This window comes from Mastigoproctus giganteus, chromosome 9 (genome assembly GCF_048544385.1).
Source record: "Mastigoproctus giganteus isolate SK-2022 chromosome 9, ASM4854438v1, whole genome shotgun sequence".
NCBI classification, from domain to species: Eukaryota; Metazoa; Arthropoda; class Arachnida; order Uropygi; family Thelyphonidae; genus Mastigoproctus; species Mastigoproctus giganteus.
Window position 1 is genome coordinate 76,268,550 of NC_143583.1, and position 19,557 is coordinate 76,288,106.

General features: G+C 37.1%; 1 protein-coding gene across 1 annotated transcript in view; it reads right to left on the reverse strand.

The window, feature by feature from the left end:
* LOC150080467 (transcription factor CP2-like protein 1) overlaps nt 1–19,557 on the reverse strand; it is a 442,462-nt gene that overhangs the window by 234,091 nt on the left and 188,814 nt on the right. Inside the window, exon 6 of the mRNA XM_090380701.1 lies at nt 2,819–2,886. Within this exon, the coding sequence (XP_090236827.1) occupies nt 2,819–2,886 (68 nt within the window). The remainder of the gene's footprint in view (nt 1–2,818; nt 2,887–19,557) is intronic.

The following is a 19,557-nucleotide window of genomic DNA, read 5'->3' on the forward strand; positions in this document are numbered from 1 at the left end:
GCAGGGCCAAGATACTGCTTCAATTCTGGGTCTTTTAAATGCATTAACATTAATTGAATCTATATTTAAGTTTTTTGATAGGGACCTCATTAGGGTTCTAGAAGAAAAATTTATACTATCATTTTACACTCTTGAAGGCCTCCATAGCCGAGGTTTGAGTAGACTGGGGTTCAAGCCCCTGATTGCTAAATATGGTCGATCTGCCAACCTGCACTGGACCAGCATGACAGATTATGATCCATTTCTCTCAACATGAATTGTTGAGGAGGCTTCCATCCTGCAGTAGATTGATAATTGCTGCTGCTTATGGTTCAATGGGCTCCCTAACCACTATGGTGCTCGAAGTTATGGCTACTAACCAGTTATGAATAAATATACTTGGAAATGGATGTCATGGCTACTAAAGTACTCTCTCTCCATCTCAACCAGCCTGAATCGTATTCTCAAACTATGAGGATAAGGGCATAACATCAACACAGTTGACCCTTTAAGGCAAGCCTAATATATGACTGATCCTGGAAGAACCATTCAAAGCTACTCCATGTTGTTGAAGCAGAGGCCAAAGTGGTGTGTTAGAATTGGGCCCCTCCTCCAGCAGGTGTCCCTTTTCTGAACTTCCACAAGTTTCAGCACATGGCAAGCATGCTGGATTCTTATTGTGTAAGAATGGAACCTAGGCTAAGGGCACTGAATCTCAGTAATGCTAATCTGGTGAACAAGAACTGGCACCTGAGAGGTGATCTGATTGAGGTGTATAAAGCATTGAATGGTTTGAGCATGCTCAATACTAATGGGATTCTTCCTCTTGCTCAGAATAATCACCTGAGAGGGCATAAATTCAAATTGAGGAAAGACAGATGTAGGATAGACGTGCGGAAGTTTGCCTTTAGCCAGTGGGTAGTTGGTTGGTGGAACAGACTTCCATCCTTTGTTGTGGAAGTTGATAGCCTAAATAACTTTAAGGCTGATCTGGACAGGTATTTGGATCGAACGGAGGGGTGAAATGGGAGCATTTTTTTTTTGGTTGATGCTGCATAAGCTTGCTTTCTTGCATCATATGCCTCTGTTAATGCTAAGAAGGATCACTTGGAGGTCTCTTTCATCCCAAACAAGTGCCTATATTAAGGTGTATAATACTGGAACAACCATTAAGACAAGTACCACTGATGTCAGAAGACAAAAAAGTGGAATTATCAGAAGAGCTAGGTTAATATGGTAACAGAATAGCAGGTATCACTGAAACAAAGATGAATACAGGTATAGCTAAACAATAATAGCTAATGCAACACAGCCAACTAATTTTGGAAGTAATATACAGTGCAAGGAAGGTGCAGCAATAACTTTCAGAATTAGTTTAAAAAAAAAAAAAAATTAAACTGGCTGAGCAGCATTATTGTAGTTATGAGGACACAATTTAAGATGGAATGCTGGGTGATGAATTCCTCTGTGCATATGGATGGTTGAAGGCTCAAAAAAAGATAAAATAGATGAGTTCTTTAATATTAGCATTAGTAGAGGCATATGATGCAAGAAAGCAAGCTTATAACAGCATCAGCCAAAAAAAAAAAAATAAATAATAATAATAATAAAAACCCACGCTTCCCATTCCACCCATCCATTCACTCCAGATGTTTGTCTAGCTCTGCCTTGAATTTATTTAAGCTGTCAACTTCTACAACAACAGATGGAAGTTTGTTCCAGCAATCAACCAACCATTGGCTAAAGGAAAATTTCTGCACATCTGTTCTACAACTGTCTTTCCTCAATTTGAATGTGTCCCCTCAGGCGATTAAACTGGGTAAATGGAAGTATCCCATCAGCATTGAGCTTGCTCAAACCATTCAAGGCCTTATACACCTCAATCAGATCATCTTCAGACACTGTAATTTGCAAAACTTAAGCCTTTCTTCATATGAGCAACCCTTTGTTCCATTCACTAATCTTGTTGCCCTTCTCTGTACTTGTTTCAGCAACTCTACATCCTTCCTAAAATGAGGCCTCCAGACCTGTATACAGTACTCAAGGCATGGCCTGACCATTGCCTTATACAAGGGGTTTAATCACCTCCTTATCCCTGCTAGAAATATTTCTGTATATCATTGACAAAACACCACGAACTACTCTTGCAGACTGTCTGCACTGCTCAGAAAACTTCATATCTGACTGTACAATTACCCCCATGTCTTTTTCATTCTCTACCACCGTGAGTGTAGGCCACACAGAATATTTTAGAAATAGTTATATATTAGAAATAGTGGCAGAAAATAATGAAAAAGAAATAAAAGTATTGGTTTAGTAATTTAAATAGCAGGGTAGCTAATGACAGTTATATCTATAGAAATATTATACATTGCTTGGCAATTTTATTAGGACCATGGAATATATGTACAAATTTGGAAATTAAAGAAGCCACATGATTAGTGAAATCTGCAGGAAAGAAATATAAAGACAAGATCTAATTAGTGTTATTTTTAGGTCTGTCTTATGATCAGTCTTATTTCATAAGACTGACCTAAAAATAATTAATGGACAGGATCTCATGGATTTCCAAAGAGATATGATTGTTGGTACATGTTTAGCAGATGCTACAGCAGACACAGAACAAGAGAGAATGGCTACACTCATTGGGTATTCAAAGACTGTCATTTGAGTCTTTAACAAATGGAATAATGTTTGGCAAACATGACAGCCGATGCAGAGACATTATTCCTACTTTAATAATGTCTCTGCATCTGCTGAGACATTATTCAAGCAGAGTGCAGTACAACATAAGAAACTTTTCATCACTCAACTCAATTAAAAAACTTTAAACTTTCACCTTAAGTCGTTTTCCTTTCATTTCAGTGAGATCTCCAAGTTTCTTGAGCTTTATTTCATAAGACTGACCTAAAAACAGAAAAATATAACTTCTACTAGCTTACCATAAAAGAGTGCAAAAATAAAAAATACGAGGGCTGCTCAAATAAAGAATGATCATAATAATTTTTTTTCATAACATACCTTTATTAAGCATCCATATTTTGATGGTCCTTTTCAAAGTAGTCCCCATTTGATATTTGATATTTCATCAAACACTTACTACAACATTTATGCCATATTCAGCACTTACTACAACATTTATGCCATATTCAGCACTTACAACATGTTGAAGCATTGTTCAAATGCTTCAAAAAAAAAGTGGAAGCCATTTTTTGACATGCACTTGAGGACTACCTCTGATGTCTTTAAAACTTCAGGACTGTAGGGTAGATCAGGAACACATTTGACTTTAATGCTGGCTAAGTACTTAATGACAGCATGAGCAATGTGAGGTCTTGCATTATCGTGATGCAGCATCCAGCCATCTGTGTGCAATTGTGGTCGTTTGTAATGAATGTGATCCTGCAAAGTGTACAATACAGTTCTGTAGTAACGTCCCATAAGTCATATGGCATGGCACAATAAGCTGGTAAACCATTCACTGAATGTCAAAAAAAATGACCATAACCTTTCCTGCAGAAGCCACAACATTTTCCTTTTTTCAGTGTTGGAGATGACAAACTTCCAAACAGAACTTTGTTGCTTACTCTCTGGGTCAAGATGATGAAGCCATGTCTCTCCACCATTATAACCTTGTGCAGAACTTCACTGTCTTCAGTAACCATCCATTGCAGCTCCTGACAAACCTCCATGCGAACTTGCTGCTGCTCAGGTGTGAGTAGTCTTGGAACCCAGCAGGCACAACATATGTCATGGCGCCTCCGTAACCAGGTGGGCAGGAGCAGCAGTGCATAGCACACGCTTCTTGATTAGACCGGGGTTCAAGCCCGTGACTACCAAATACGGAGGATGCGGAAAGGTTAGGGAATGACCACCACATATCCCTGGAGCAATATGGCCTTAGTTGCTAATGCTCCTAAAAACCAAACAACAACATATGTCATATGAAAATTATCATGGAGAATACTATGCGTGCTTCCTGCTGATATTCTCAACATCTCTGCCAGTTGCTTTACTGTTATACGACCATCTTCTTTCAAAATATTACACAAGCAGTGTTTATGGTTCCTGTGGTGGCAGCAGTGGTTTCAGCTCCAGTACTGTTAACTTTTGTGAATGAATCATGTCCACCTTCAATCTGTGCTATAGCAAGCGTAGACTGACTTTTAATGATAATTGATAATTCTCTTTTAACGTTTCATGTGGTTAGAAATAGCAAGTAGTCCGGGTGGTCATGAAAAATTATCATTCTTTATAGAACAGCCCTCATAAAATAAAATAATAATAATTAAATTTTATAACAAAACTGAATTAGGATTTCTTTACTATTAGGATAAATATGTCAAAATAGATTGTTAAAATAAATTTAAAATGTGTGTTTCATTATGCATATGTATCTCTGTGACTTGCAGTAAAAATAACTGAAAGTCACATTTAAAGAGAAATGTAAACGTAAAATATTAAACAAATGATAGTTTTTAATCCCAAATTCTAATAAATCTTCCATACAACTTTTTTTAAAACATAAATTACAACTTTCTTTAAAACTAAAATTAACAATTCAAATAAATTATACCGAGCAAAGGATTTGAATTGTTACACACGCACAAAGAATCTGTAATTAATTTAAATTAATTAATAAAATTTATGAATTTTATTTAATTAATTACAAATTAATTAAATACAATTAGATTTGGTTTGGTTTTTATGGTGCATGGCCATGATGTGCCAAGTCCAAATAAAATTAGAGTGAGTGAGTTCTGAAAATTGAGGAGAGTGAGTTCTGAAATTTATAATTAATTTTATTTCCTAAAACTTGTGCATCTTTTTGAGATGCACAAGTTTTAAGAAATAAAATCAATTATAAATTTCAGAACTTATTACAGGGTCTATACAGAAGCAACAGTTTCAGTCACATAACAGCAGTAGTCATACTGACTCGTGTGGGAGTTAATTAAAAATATAATTACTGTCAAGAGTCAAGGAAAAGATTTTGCTTTCATATAGGGGACTACAATGGTCTTAGACAGTTTTTAAATTTGTTTCAGTGAGACCAATTGTAATTTTAAATGGGATGCATTTCAGGGAAGGAATCAGAGAAGCTACTAAACTTTTTACTAAGAGATACTGTTCAATATTTATACCTAAATGAACGTCAGATGAATGATAATAAAAATACATGGGACAATTATAAATTATCAGGGAACACAGACACCTACAGTAAGTATAAACTAATCTGCAATCAAGTCATTAAGGGGATCAGTCAAGTTAAGGAAAATTATGAGAAGACTTTGGTTAAAAATGCAAAGAAAAGTAGCAAAAATTTATTTGGCTATTCTTTGCTTAAGGAAAGGGATGAACCACATGGGTCCATAACATATGAATGATAGCCCAATTGACGATCCTGTTCAACTTGCTGACAAACTGAATAAATATTTTGCATTCACAGTCATGCATGAAGAAGTTTTTGTGGATAGAGAAAGCAGAAGAATGAAAAATTATAACTGGGAGCTAAATGATTGCAACAACTGAGAGGAAAGTGACAAAGACCCTGTTGAAGCTAAAATGAAACACTTGAGACTGATAAAATAAATAACTGTAATTAATTAATAACTATTTCGCAATTGTTGAGAGCTTTAATATAAACAGAAATGAAGCTGGAGATTGACTCATGAAACAACTGCAATATGATACATTCTCATTCTTAGCTTGAACAGCCTTAGTACATTTATTGGAAAACCAAGGTTTAGGTAAGGGATAAGACTTTAGGGTAGAATTAAGAATAAAGGATTTTTCATTACAAGAATAATATCACTGACATAATCTAAGCAAACAATGAGATAAAAAGAAAATATATTTAAAACAGTAATCCAACCAAGGAAAAGAAGAAGATAAACCACACAGATCATCCTATTTCGTATTCTTATAATACAAAAACACAAGGCTAAGAATAGCCAGAGGGGCTTCAATGGAGATGAGAACATAGTCAAGTTGCAATCAGAAGCACCTATAAGACCACTAGCATTGTGGTTGGGCTTTGAAAGGGTGTTGGTGAGGAAAAGAATGTTGGGCATGTGATTAGGATTGTCTGGTATTCTGAGAGGTAAGTGAAAAAGTTGTGGGAGTAATTAGAAATTTAAAAGGCCTCGATATCTCAACCAGCTGGGTATGTGTAGTTAGAAAACTGAAGCCAACTAGAGTTGTGAACATGAAAATGGGATTGAGACTACTGCATGTGGCTGTGTATTTCTGAAGCTCTTCATAGCAGGTTAGTTTTTGAAATAATTCTGAGGTTTGATTTTATTTTAACACACTAAACTATAGTTAATTTATAGTTTGAATTCCTATAGTCATGTAGGTTACTTTATTTTTGTATTTAGATAAGTACAGTAAGCACCGGTTATAGTGATCACAGGTTATTAGATTAAGCCGCTCAATAGAATCAAATTTCGAAGAACCAATCCAAATCAATAAAATGCACTACACTTTCATCGTTTACTAGAATCACATTTTTGGTTATAAGAATCAATTTTGAATGCCTCTGTGATATTTTTCTAAAGCACATTTCTAGAGGTCACAACCATAAAACGATAAAAACAATTTACAGTTTCTGGTTTATCGGGCTTTTCTGTTGGTGCAATAAACGGGTATTAAACTCGATCTTATTCGTTTGCAATAATACTGATAGATGGAATTCTGTGTTTTCACGTTATTATGGTGAAATGTGTTTCCCTTCGCTGAAATCTGTTCTTCATTTCTATATCTAAACTTCATCTCATTTGCATGTGTCATGTTAATTCCAATTTGTGTGCTGTGTGCTTTTTTATTGATTGACACATATTTTTTACTGATTTAAATTTTACTACCAAAAAAATAACTGTCAGCGAACAGAAAGAGAGTGAATTTGAGTGTAAAAGATAAGTTACGAATTATAGAAACATACGGCAAATTAAACTTAGGCAATATGTCTCAAAGGGAAGAGGCAGTAAAATCAGGAGTGACTCAGTCATCTTTATCAAAATTGTTAAAATCACATCACACATTAAACACTAATGTGATTAGTAAAACCAGAAAAAGGAAGCATGAAGGGAAATTCCAAACAGTAGATGAAGCTCTGTTCATTTGGTTCAAACAGGTCATCTCATTTTAATGCGCCAATCAATCGTAGCATTCTTCTTCAAAAAGCTATGATTTTGCTGAAAAACTAGACGAAGAGTTTAAGGCGACAGACGGATAGCTGACAAGATGGAAGAAGAGGCATGATATTGTTTACAAAAAACTTCACGGAGAAAAACAGGATTCTGATGGGTCAGCAGCTGGCACCTGGTTGAAAACCTCTTGGCAAACTGTTAAGCACTGCACTTACAATCCTGAAGACATTTTCAATACAGACGAAACAGGGTTGTACTACGGGGCTACAGGGTTATATTACATTGCATGATTTTTAAAAATTCCTCTGCATCTGCAGGAAAGAAGATCAAGGATAGGATTACAGTTCTTTTAACATGCAACATGATGGGAACAATCAAGATGAAGCCGTCAGTTATCAGCAAGAGTAAATCGCCTAGATGTTTTAAAGGAGCAAAACAGCCACCTGTTGAATATGCTAATAATACCAATGCTTGGATGACAGCTTCTTTATTTGAAGATTATCTTCGTAAATGGGATTTGAAATTGGATAAAAAAAAACAAAAAAATTGCATTGGTTTTGGAGAACTGCCCAACTCATCCAAAGTTGACTTTCAAAAACATTGAATTAGTTTTTCTACCTTCAAATACCAATCGCTGATTCAACCTCTCGACCAGGGAATAATAAAAAAGTTTAAGACCTTTTATAGATCGGATATGAGGCGAAGAATCATCCAGACTATAGATGACGGTTTGGGAACATCATCCGATATCGCAAAGCAGATAACTGTTCTAGATGCACTTCATATGACAATGAGTGCCTGTAATGAAGTTTCTGAAAACCTGCATTAGCAACTGTATCAAAAAATGTGGATTAATTATTCATGATGGGAAACTAAGTCACGATACTGATCACATTGAAAAGCCTGAAGACATGGGTGAATAGGAGTTTGATTGGGTGGACATAGATGGTGATCTACAAGTTACTACGGCTTTAACAGATGAAGAAATTGCCCAGTCTGTTACTGATAATTTCATCAAGGAGGAGGAGGAGGAGGAGGAAAATGAAGATGAACCCGAATGAATTCCATTTACAAATTGGCAAACTCGTGAAGCTATAGCCATCCTGAGAAGAGCGTTGGAAGAAACTAGTGGAAGTGATCGTGAATATAGACTGTTATACAATATTGAAAAATCTATAAATAGACTTTGTAGTGATAATTTAAAGCAATCTAAAATAAATGACTATTTAAAATTATAATTATATTACAAAATGCTGTTTAATTAACGTGTACATTAATTAAGCTATGTAAGTAAGTATAAATTTATTTTTATTTTGATAACCTGTGGATAAATTTATAACAAGTAACCTGTTAAATGTGGATAAATTTATTTTTATTTTGTTCAGAACCGGAATATTCTTCTGATTTTTACGTATCATTTAATTGGTAATAACTCTTTGGTAATAAAGGGTAAATTTGTGCTTTACATCTTTATTTGGAGAAGATAAAGAAAGCCTGCATGAGAAGCATGCAAAAGTTCAATGAAATTTACTGGTAAAAGTACTTTGCCGTAATGGCATTTGTATTGCCAATTGAATCCAATGGTAGATTGAAACCCTCCCAAAGAGGAGGGGGGTAACTTGACCTTTTTTCTTTAGAATCACTAGTGGACAAAATGTTTATTAAGAAAAAAAAAAAAAAAGGCAAAGGAAGCCCCACACGAAAAGCTGTTGTTGTATATAAAGCGTTTAGGGCTGAAGCCTCAAGCTATGGAAAAGTCTAGACTATGTATAAGTATAGTGCAAAAGCATCAATAATATGTTAAGAAACTATATTACGAACATTTTTTACGACGCCAGAACTTCTAATATGACTCTGTTCGTGATTCTAAAGAAAAAAGGTCAGGTTACCCCCCCCCTCCACACTTCGGGAGGGTTTCAAGCTCCCGTGGGATACAACTTCTATTCCAGACTGATAACACCCGCTGTCTGTTTACCGAGCGAGCAACAATACAAATGCCATTACAGCAAAGTACTTTTACCAGTAAATTTCATTGAACTTTTGCATGCTTCTCATGCAGGCTTTCTTTAAATTAGCCCTTTATTTTTATAGCCTCTGGATAATATTTGTCGATTTTTGCTTTATTAGAATCAAAATTCAATTTGCAAATGTGATCACCATAACCGGCACGTACTGTATTTGGAAAGCTAGAACTTAATATTCAGATAGCCTATCGATATTTCGGCTGGAATTTCATAACTTTCGTTGGGTAGCTTAAATTTAATTTCACTAGTGTTAAAAGTTTTCTCAGCAGTATTATTTCTGTAATACTCTGTTAATTTAAATTCTGTAGTATATTGTAAGTTTAAATTTGTAAAGTATTTGGAAAGCTACAGCTATATATTCAGATAGCCTTCATTATTGATATTTTGGAGGGAACTTCATAACTTTCATTCAGTAATTTAAATTTAACTTCTTTAGTGGTTTCAAGTTTTGTCAACAGTTTAATTTCTGAAATATTTTGTTAATATAAATTCTATAATATATTGTAAATTAAAATTTTGTAATCTTTCTAAAGTTCAAATTTTACTTAAATAACGGTTGCTACAAGACCCACTTACAATATAAAGGCCAGGGACATCGGGACTCAAACGAAATGCCTGCAGGCATTTCCATTTGAGTCCCGATGTCTCTGGCCTTTGTATTGTAAGTGGGTCTTGCAAATTCATCGTTTGTATAGCCTGTGGCATGCATTCTAAAGTTGGTCTAGTAGACAGACCTAGCTTATCTGAGCATCCTTCAGAATACACCCTAGAATACCCTAAAAACAAATGTAACTGGAAGCTTGTCAGGAACTCAAGTATCTCATGACCTGCCAAGTGATGCATCCCCGATTCGAGTCCCAGAAAATAAGTCAAGTGCAGACTGCTCTGGTTGAAGGTGATCTAGTTTTATAGGGAGACTCTATTGTCAGGGAAATGGGTAACATGTTTTGTAATAAAGATAGGTAGTCCAGAACCAGAATGTGTTTGCTAGGAGCAACAGTTGATGATGTTGCCAACAAATTATCAGATTTTAATGGAGGAAAAGAGAGCATTATTATGAATGTGGGGACTAATGATACTAAATGTACATAACCTTAACCTGACCATCTATTAGATAAATATAGGACTATGCTGAAAACATGCTGCGTATATGTCAGAAATTCTGTACAGACATGATTGGAGGGATTATATGCTGAAAGCCTTATGGATTAACTCAAGACCTGAGGGAATCTGCAAGGCTCTAGGGAGAGGGATTTTTATCATCGTGGCCCGTATTTGTAGGTAGAAGGAATCTATTTTTTAGAGATGGTGTTTATTTGAACAAAGGTGGTGCAAGGATTTTTGCCAGTATCACTGAAGATTCCTTAAGGGTTCAGGGAAACTGCTAGTTAGGAGAGGGAAGGGTAATTTAGATCTGCATTTATCTGATGATATGGGTCAAAGGATTGCTTGCAGTCGCCTCATAAATTCTTGTTTGTTGCCACAACAGCCAATGATGATAAGATGTTCCGAGGGTAGCAACATTTCAAACGAGAAGGAAGATAAAGATTGGGATATGAACCTAAATAACATTGAGGGGTGTGTCAGGGCAGTAAACTACAGATTATTATTTAGTCTGAACTGTGTTTACAGTAATGTCAGGAGTGTTGCCAATAAAATAGGTGAATTTGTACTCCTGGTTGGGATAACTAATGCTAATATGATAGAGCTAACAGAAACGGGTGCCAACTGGAAACTGGGAATGATGAGTTGGAATACAGTATGTATAAAGTATTTAGGAGGATAAGGAAGATAGACGGAGTGGAGGGGTTATGTTTCTTATCAAAAGCAGCCTAAATGTGAAAAGAGCTTTTGCTGAGTCTGAAGTTATGTCTGCCAGCATAGAATCTGTGTAGTGTGAGTTTGTTGGAAGCTAAGGAATAATGAGACTGTGAGAATTCTATAGACCAGAAGATTGTGAAGAATGTGCTGAGGGGGAGAGAGAGAGAGAGAGAGAGAGAGAGAGAGAGAGAGAGAGAGAGAGAGAGAGATGAGTAGTAGTAGTAGTAGTAGTAGTAGTAGCATGTGAAGCAAGAAAGCAAGTGTATAAGCTTATGCAGCATCAGCCAAAAAAAAAAAAAAAATCACACCATTCCCTCCAAATGCCTGTCCAGTTCCTCCTTAAATTTATTTAACCTATCAACTTCCACAATGACAGATGGAAGTTTGTTCCAGAAATTAACCACCCGCTGGCTAAAGGCAAATTTCCGCACATCTATTCTACATCTGTCTTTTCTTAATTTGAATTTATGTCCCCTTAGGTTCGTAATCTGAACAAGTGGAAGGATCCCATCAGAGAGAGAGAGAGAGAGAGAGAGAGAGAGAGAGAGAGGGGGGGGGGGGGGAGGGAGAGGAGAGAGAGAGAGAGAGAGAGAGAGAGAGAGAGAGAGAGAGAGAGAGTCTTTATATGCAGATGGAATGGGCAAGCAAGCATGGACGGATGGATGTCTTATTATGGATGACTTTAATGTGTTCCAGATTGATTGGGATAAGTGGACTCACCATGGGAGGAAAAACTTTTTAAAATAAACTAGATTATTATTATTTGTCTCAGCATGTTAGAGAAAGTACTAAGGGCAAGAATATTCTTGACCTCATCATTACGAATGAATTGGATCACATTACAGGGCTTAAAGTACAGTAACTACTGTCAGAAAGTCATTGTGCAATTGTCAGTTGGAAGATGAAAAAAGATGTTGTAGTAGTTAAAGGTATGGGTTTTAACTTCAGATAAGGGAACTTTGACAGTTTAAGGTGCTATATGGCATCTATGAATTGGGTGGACTGCCGAGAGTTAGTGAATACATTTGAAATATGGAATATTTTTAAAGCAAAAATCACAGAAGCCATGAACGCATGCATACCTTTAAGAAAATAGTGCAGGAGGAGAATGCTGATAAGGATGACTGTGAAGCTGGCTGGTAAAACAGAGCAGAAAAAGAAAGTATGAGATAGTTACAGAGCAATGGAAAGTACTGAAGCCTATAACAAGTACAAGTTTACCTGTAATAGTACCACAAATAAGTTTAAGCAAGGCTGCATATGAGAAAGCACTGGCTTAGAGAGCAAAAATGGGGACAAGGAATTTTTCATGTATATGAATACAATGAAGAAGAAAGCTAATCAGATAACACCCTTGTGGACTAGATGTGGGAAAGTCTTAGATAACCCAGCTGACATTGCAGATGAATAGAATAGATACATTGCATCAGTCTTCACTGACGAAAGACCCTTCATGCTGAAAATAGGCTGTGCAAGTGAGGCTGGGCTATATGAAATTAACGATTTCGAAATTACTGCTGATTGTTTATTAAAAAAAAACTTGTTGAACATAAAGGCAAGTAAACTCCTGGAGTTGATGGTGTATATAGGCCTCTGTAGCAAAGTGGTCAGGAGCGGGAGTGCAGTAGCACACGCTCTTTGAGAAATGAACCATTGAGGAGGCTTCCATTCTGCAGTGAATTGATAATGGCTGCAGTTTATCCTTTTTTTTTTTTTTTTTACCCAGTAGTTTCTGAAGGGAAGTACCAGGGATTGTGCTGAATCACTGAGGTAAATCACGAGAGCATCTTTGGACTCGGGGGAGATTCCTTTGGATTGCAGAAGAGCCAACTATATATCTTCATATATCTTCAATATATCTACAACATATATCTTCAATAGGTAAAAGCAGTTCTAAGAGTGAAGTTGGTAACAACAGACTGATCCCAGAACATTGAGAAAGATGTGGCATTCTGAAGGCCACACAAAATGACTTTGTTAAGGGAAAATCACGTTTAACTAAATTAGTTAGCTGGATTTAGGGAACAATTTCAACATAGTTTATTTGGATTTTAGCAAAGCATTTGGCTTGTTCACTCATAGAAGGTTACTGTATAAGCTTAAATAGGATGGCATTGCTGGTAGGATTCTAAGATGGACTGCTGAGTGACTGCAGGGCAGACCTAAATGGATGTCAGATGAACTAATCTAACTTGTTGCAGACAAGAAAAATGTATGGGATGCACATAAATTATCAGGTGACAAAGAAGCCTATGGTAGATATTAGATAGTCTGTAATCAAGTCACAAAGGAGGTTAGGCAAGCAGAAGCAGATTACAAAAAATCTTTGGCAAAAAATACAACAAAAAACAACAAAGAGTACTCTTTACTTATGTAAAATCTAGAAGGAAAGCGGTCAATCAGATTGGTCCACTTGATATTGAGAACTCCACCATTGCTGTTCCTGCTTATATAGCTGAAAAATTGAATAAGCATTTTCCATGTACATTCACAAGAGGAATTCTCTAGGGAAGCGGATGCCAGAAGTTTATCAAACTCTAACAAGGAGCTAAATGATTTTGCAACTGAGAGAAAAGTGGAGGAAAAATTGTTGAAGTTAAACATAAGAAAGGGATCTGGGGTAGTAGTAGCAGTAGAGGGGCATGTGATGCAAAAAAGTAAGTGTATGAAATTATGTAGCATCAGCCAAAAAAAAAAATAAAAAAAACAATTTCACACATCCATTCGCTGTAAAGGTTTGTCCAGTTCCTCCTTGAATTTATATAAGCTATCAACTTCCATGACAGATGGATGTTTGCTACAGCAATCAACAACCTGTTGGCTAAAGGCTAATTTCTGCACATCTATTCTACAATTCTCTTTCCTTAATTTGAATTTATGCCCCATCAGGTTTGCAACCTGAGCAAGGGGAAGAATGTCATCAGAATTCAGTGTGCTCAACCCGTTCAAGGCATCAGACCACCTCACAGGTGCATAGTCTTCAGCTGCTGCAATTTGCAGAACTTAAGCCTTTCCTCATAAGAGCAACCCGCCATTCCACTCATCAATCTTGTTGGCATCCTCTGTACTCGTTCAAGCAACTCTACATCCTTCCTAAAATGAGGCCTCCAGACCAGTACTCAGTATTCAAGGTGTTGTCTGACCATTGTATTATACAAGGGAATAATCACCACCTTTCCCCTACAAGCAAAATTCCTGTATATCATTGACAAGATCCCATTGACCTGCCATGGTGGCCTGTCTGCATTGCTCAGAAAACTTCATATCTGACTGCACAATTACACCCAGGTCTTTTTCATTTTCTACCACCCTAAGTGTAGTACTACACAGTTCGTACATTTCTCTGGGGTTACTTCTACCCATATGCAGTACTTTGCATTAGTCAATGTTAAACTTTAGTTGCCATTTCTCAGCCCATCTGGTGAACTTTTCTAGGTCCTGTTGCAGTAGCACACTGCTATTACTGTCATTAACAACCTTGCCAACCTTTGCACCATCTGCATACTTGGACATTAAACTGATATACTTTCATCAATATCATTGATGAATATACAAAACAAGAGCTGGCCCAACAATGAACCTTGCAGGACTCCACTAAGAACATTAGTCCATGAAGAGCAGCATACACTGATTACCACTCTCTGTCATCTCCCACTCAACCATCCTTTTATCCATTGTAGCAATTTCCATTTAATACCATACTGCTCCAATTTGTACAGCAGTCTTCCATGCAGAACAGTATAAAAAGCTTTCCTGAAATTCAAGTATATGATATCAAAATTATTTTTTGCATCCAGTTCCTTTTTAACCACATAATAGTATCCAATCAAATTTGTCAGCTAAGACTTTCCCTTAACAAACCCATGCTGTGTCTGAATTATTACTGCCGTCTTGTCTAGATGATCCTGCAATGCTTCTTTAACCAGTGACTCCATTATTTTACCCGGAACAGAAGGTAAACTGGTCTGTAATTACTCTTGTTACCTTTTCATCTCCCTTTGTGAATTGGGATACATATTTGCACATCTCTAGCCATGGGGACTTACCCTGAGTCCATGGATGCTCTCATAATTATGGCTAAGGATTTGCTTACTTCCTTTGTCACCTCTAATATAACTGGATAGATCCCATCCATCCCAGGTGCCTTTCTTATGTTTCACTTCAACAATTTCTCCTCCACTTTGTGCTCAGTTATTACAAAATCATTAAGTTCCTATTAGAGTTTAATAAGCTTCTGTCCTTCACTTCCTAAAGAATTCTTCATGTGTGAACGTAGGTGGAAAATACTCATTCACTTTGTCAGCTGTCTGAGCAGGTTTGACTGCTGATGAAGTGGACCAATCTGATTCATCCCCTTCCTACTACAGTTTATATAAGTAAAGAAGTCCTTGCTGTTTTTCTTAGAATCCTTTGCCAAAGATTTCTCATAATCTACCTTCACTTGCCTAATCTCCTTTGTGATTTGATTACAAACTAGTTAATGTCTATCGTAAGCCTTCTCTTTCGCCTGATAATTTATATGCATCCCATGCATTTTTCTTGTCCCACGAGTCTCATTAGTTCATCTCACAGCCATTAGTTCATCTCACAGATTCCATGATTAATTCCTTAAATGCTTCCCATTTAGAATTTGCTGTTGGTAATATCATCAGTTGGTCCCACTATACAGAATTTAAAAACTGTCCGAGACCACTGTTCACCTTTACAAAAGCAAAAACCCTTCCCATTACCCCTTACAGTAATTATATCTTTGAGTAAATCCCACATCAGCACACTGTGATCACTGCCACCAAGTGGTTCCTTTATCTGCAAATTCTTAATGCACTACTGATAACCAGATCAAGAGTATTACTCTCTTGAGTAATACTCTTGATCTTACTTGATCAGTAGTGCATTACTACTGATAACCAGATAAAGAGTATTACTCTCTCTGGTTGCCTTTTGAAAATGCCACTGCAGAAAACAACCATCCAATGAATCCACATAACTCTTGCTAATGTGCGAATGACCAACCGACAAGTTCCAGTCAATATCTGGGAAGTTAAAATCCCCTATTATAATACAATCTGATTTACTGGCTCATTCTATTTTTCTGTACATTTGTTCATCATACTTGTTAGAGTCATTAGGTCTATAATACACTCCTATTCTCATTTTTGCTTTACCAGTGCTTACGTCACACCGAACTGACTTAACATTCCACTGTCCGTGTATGTCAACTTGATGCACTTCCTTAGATTTTGTGTTTCCTATGTTTCACTTTCTATCATATAAAATCAGCATAACATTAACAGCATAAAGCCTCCTATCCTGTCTATCCTTTCTGTACACATTGTACTCCCCAAATTCCAATTCCTTATATCTGTGCCATGTGTCTGATATCCCATCAATATCACCTTTGACATCTTGACCAGCACTTCAAATTCATCAAATTTATTTACTAAATTTGATTAATTTCCTAGCATTGGTCGAGATGCTGAGGCTTTTTCAAAATAATAGAGCAAGCTTATCTGCGAAAAGATCTAAACCTCCCAAGGACTTCCTAATTCATTTCACAAATATACGTGGTCTCAATTCTAATCTCAATGATGTCCATTTCCACTTGCAGTCTTCCAAACCCCATGTACTTTTTCTGACTGAATCTCAGTTATCAGTTGATTCAACTACTGCTCATCTCAGATGTCCAAATTATTTGCTGTATGATTCCTTTCGCCTCAAAGGTGGTACTTGTGCATATGTCCATTCTGATATTCCCTGTCAGAGACTTGGCAATTTGGAATCTCCTCTCTTTGATCTTCTCTGGCTTAAAATCTCTCTACCTCATTGTGTAAAATTCATCTGTTGTCTCTACCGTTCTCCCAACTCCACTAATCACTTGGAGCTCTTTGACTTCCTCTCTTTGCAACTTGACTTTCTCCAGTCCAACTTTCCTAACAGTGAGGTAATTTTCCTTGGTGATTTTAACGTTCACAACTCCAGCTGGCTTCCGTTTTCTAGTCACACTGACCCAGCAGGTCGAGATGCTGAGGCCTTTGCAATTACTAATGACCTAGCACAGATTGTTCATTTACCTACAAGAATACCGGACAATCCTAATCATACAGACAATACGCATGATCTTTTTCACACAAACAACCCTTCTAAGTACAAGGTTGAAGTGAGAGGTCCTTTAGGCAATTCAGATCACAACTTGGTGATTGCCTCTTCTCCAATGGAACCTTTATCTCATGGCTATTCCCAACCTCGTATTGTTTGGCATTACAAGAATGCAAAATGGGATGACCTGCGAGACTTCTTTTCTTCTTTTCCTTGGTCTGATTACTGTTTCAAAACTTCTGATGTCAACGTTTGCTCAGATCGTGTCAGTGAAATTATTCTTGCAGGAATGGAATCCTTTATCCCACACACCACTTTAAAATCTCTTCCTTTATCTAAACCTTGGTTTTCCAATAAATGTGCTAAGGCTGTCTAAGAGAAGAACGTTGCATATCGTAATTGGCTTGTTTCTAATTCTTCAGTTTCATTTTCTGCCTACACCAAAGCTCGCAACAATTGTAAAGCAGTTATTAATAAGTCCAAACTAGAGTTTGAACAGGCTAAGAGTAGAAAACTTGCTTCTTGCCCTAATGGTAGCCGAGCATTCTGGTCTCTTGCCAAAGCTATTGGCCGCAACTTTTGCCCATCTCTGCTCCCACCTCTGTCCAAACCAGATGGTTCTGTTGTCACTTCAGCCAAGGATAAAGCTGACCTGCTAGCATCCCATTTTTTTTTGAGCTCATGTATTAATGATCTTGGTAAAACACCTCCCACCATTCCTAACACGCTCCATTCAATGCCTCCTGTGGTCTTCCGTCAAAAGGATATCAGAAGGATTTTGATGAATCTTGATGCTAAGAAAGCTCCAGGTCCTGATGGTATTTCTCCACTTGTTCTCAAAACCTGTGCTCCTGAACTTACTCCTATTCTTTGCCGCCTTTTTTCACTTTCTTATTCCAAAGGTGTTTTTCCTTCTGCTTGGAAATTTGCTCATATCCAGCCAGTTCCTAAAAAGGGTGACAAATCCCTCCCATCCAATTATCGTCCCATTGCAATTACTTCTACTCTTTCTAAAGTAATGGAGAAATCAATTAACCGCCAACTCTTAAACTACCTAGACACCTTTAGTCTGATCAACGATCGCTAGTATGGATTCTGTCCGTGTCGATCCACTGGTGATATTCTGGCTTATGTTACCCATTTATGGACTAATTCAATGGAAAGGTTCAGTGAAACACAAGTAGTTGCTCTTGACATCTCAAAGGCTTTTGATCGTGTTTGGCATAAAGGTCTTCTAAACAAGCTTCCATCTTATGGTTTGCCAACTGTTTTTAGTAATTGGTTATCCAGTTTTCTCTCTGATCGCTCACTGAGGGTGATGGTAGATGGCTCTCTGTCTTCTAACTTCTCCACTAATGCCGGTGTCCCCCAAGATTCAGTTCTTTCCCCCCACTCTTTTCCTCTTGTATATCAATGACCTTCTTCCATTGACTGGAAATCCTATCCATAGTTTTGCCGATGATAGCACATTGCATTCAACTTTCCATTTTGAGAAACCTTGTCCAGCTCAATCAGCTTCAAGTTCTCGAAAATCTGCTGCCAATTCCTTAAATGCCGATCTTCAGGTAATTCTCCAGTGGGGAAAAGACAACTTAGTTGATTTCAACCCTTCTAAAACTCAATCTTGTCTTATATCTCGCAAAAAGGATTCTTCTGCTCCTATGCTTATCTTTTTAGTGACACTCCGATTTCTAGGCAAAATGATATATCTCTTTTGGGGATTACCCTGACTTCTAATCTCTCTTGGCACAAGCACATTACAAATATTGCTTCCTCTGCATCTAAAAAACTTGGTTTTCTCTTTCGCTCTCGGCGTTACTTTTCTCCCAAACAGCTGCTCACTCTGTATAAATCGCAAATCCGCCCTGCCATGGAATATTGTTCCCACATCTGGGGTGGTGCCCCCAAAACCTCTCTCGGGCTTCTTGATTCCATTCAGAAGAGGGCAGTTAGGTTAATTAATGATTCATCTCTAACAGAGTCTCTCCACTCGCTGTCTCATAGACGCACTGTTTCTGCTGCATGCCTCTTCTACAGATACTTCCATGGGCACTGTTCTTCTGAATTGGCTTCTATAATTCCCGCTCTCTCTTTCAAAACAGTCCGAACACGTGCCGCCACCAGCCAACATCCATTTACTGTCCAACTTCAAACCCACAGAACCAACTTTTCATCTTCCTCATTTATTCATTCAACTGCCGTTTTCTGGAACAACCTTCCTTCATATGTATTTCCTGAAAATTACAATCTACAGAAGTTCAAGTCCAATGTCAACAAATATCTTCTTTCGTCTTCTCAGTCTCCAACCCAAGCACGGTACTAAGTACTATAGGTTATAATACCTCTCGTGTTTGGGGTTCTCATAAAAAAAAAAAAAAAAAAAAAAAAAAAAATTGGTGTTCATGCAAGTATACATGCACCTATTCTTATTCTTAGTTACCCTAATTCAGCCCATGTATTTATTTGTTTCATGATGAATCACACCA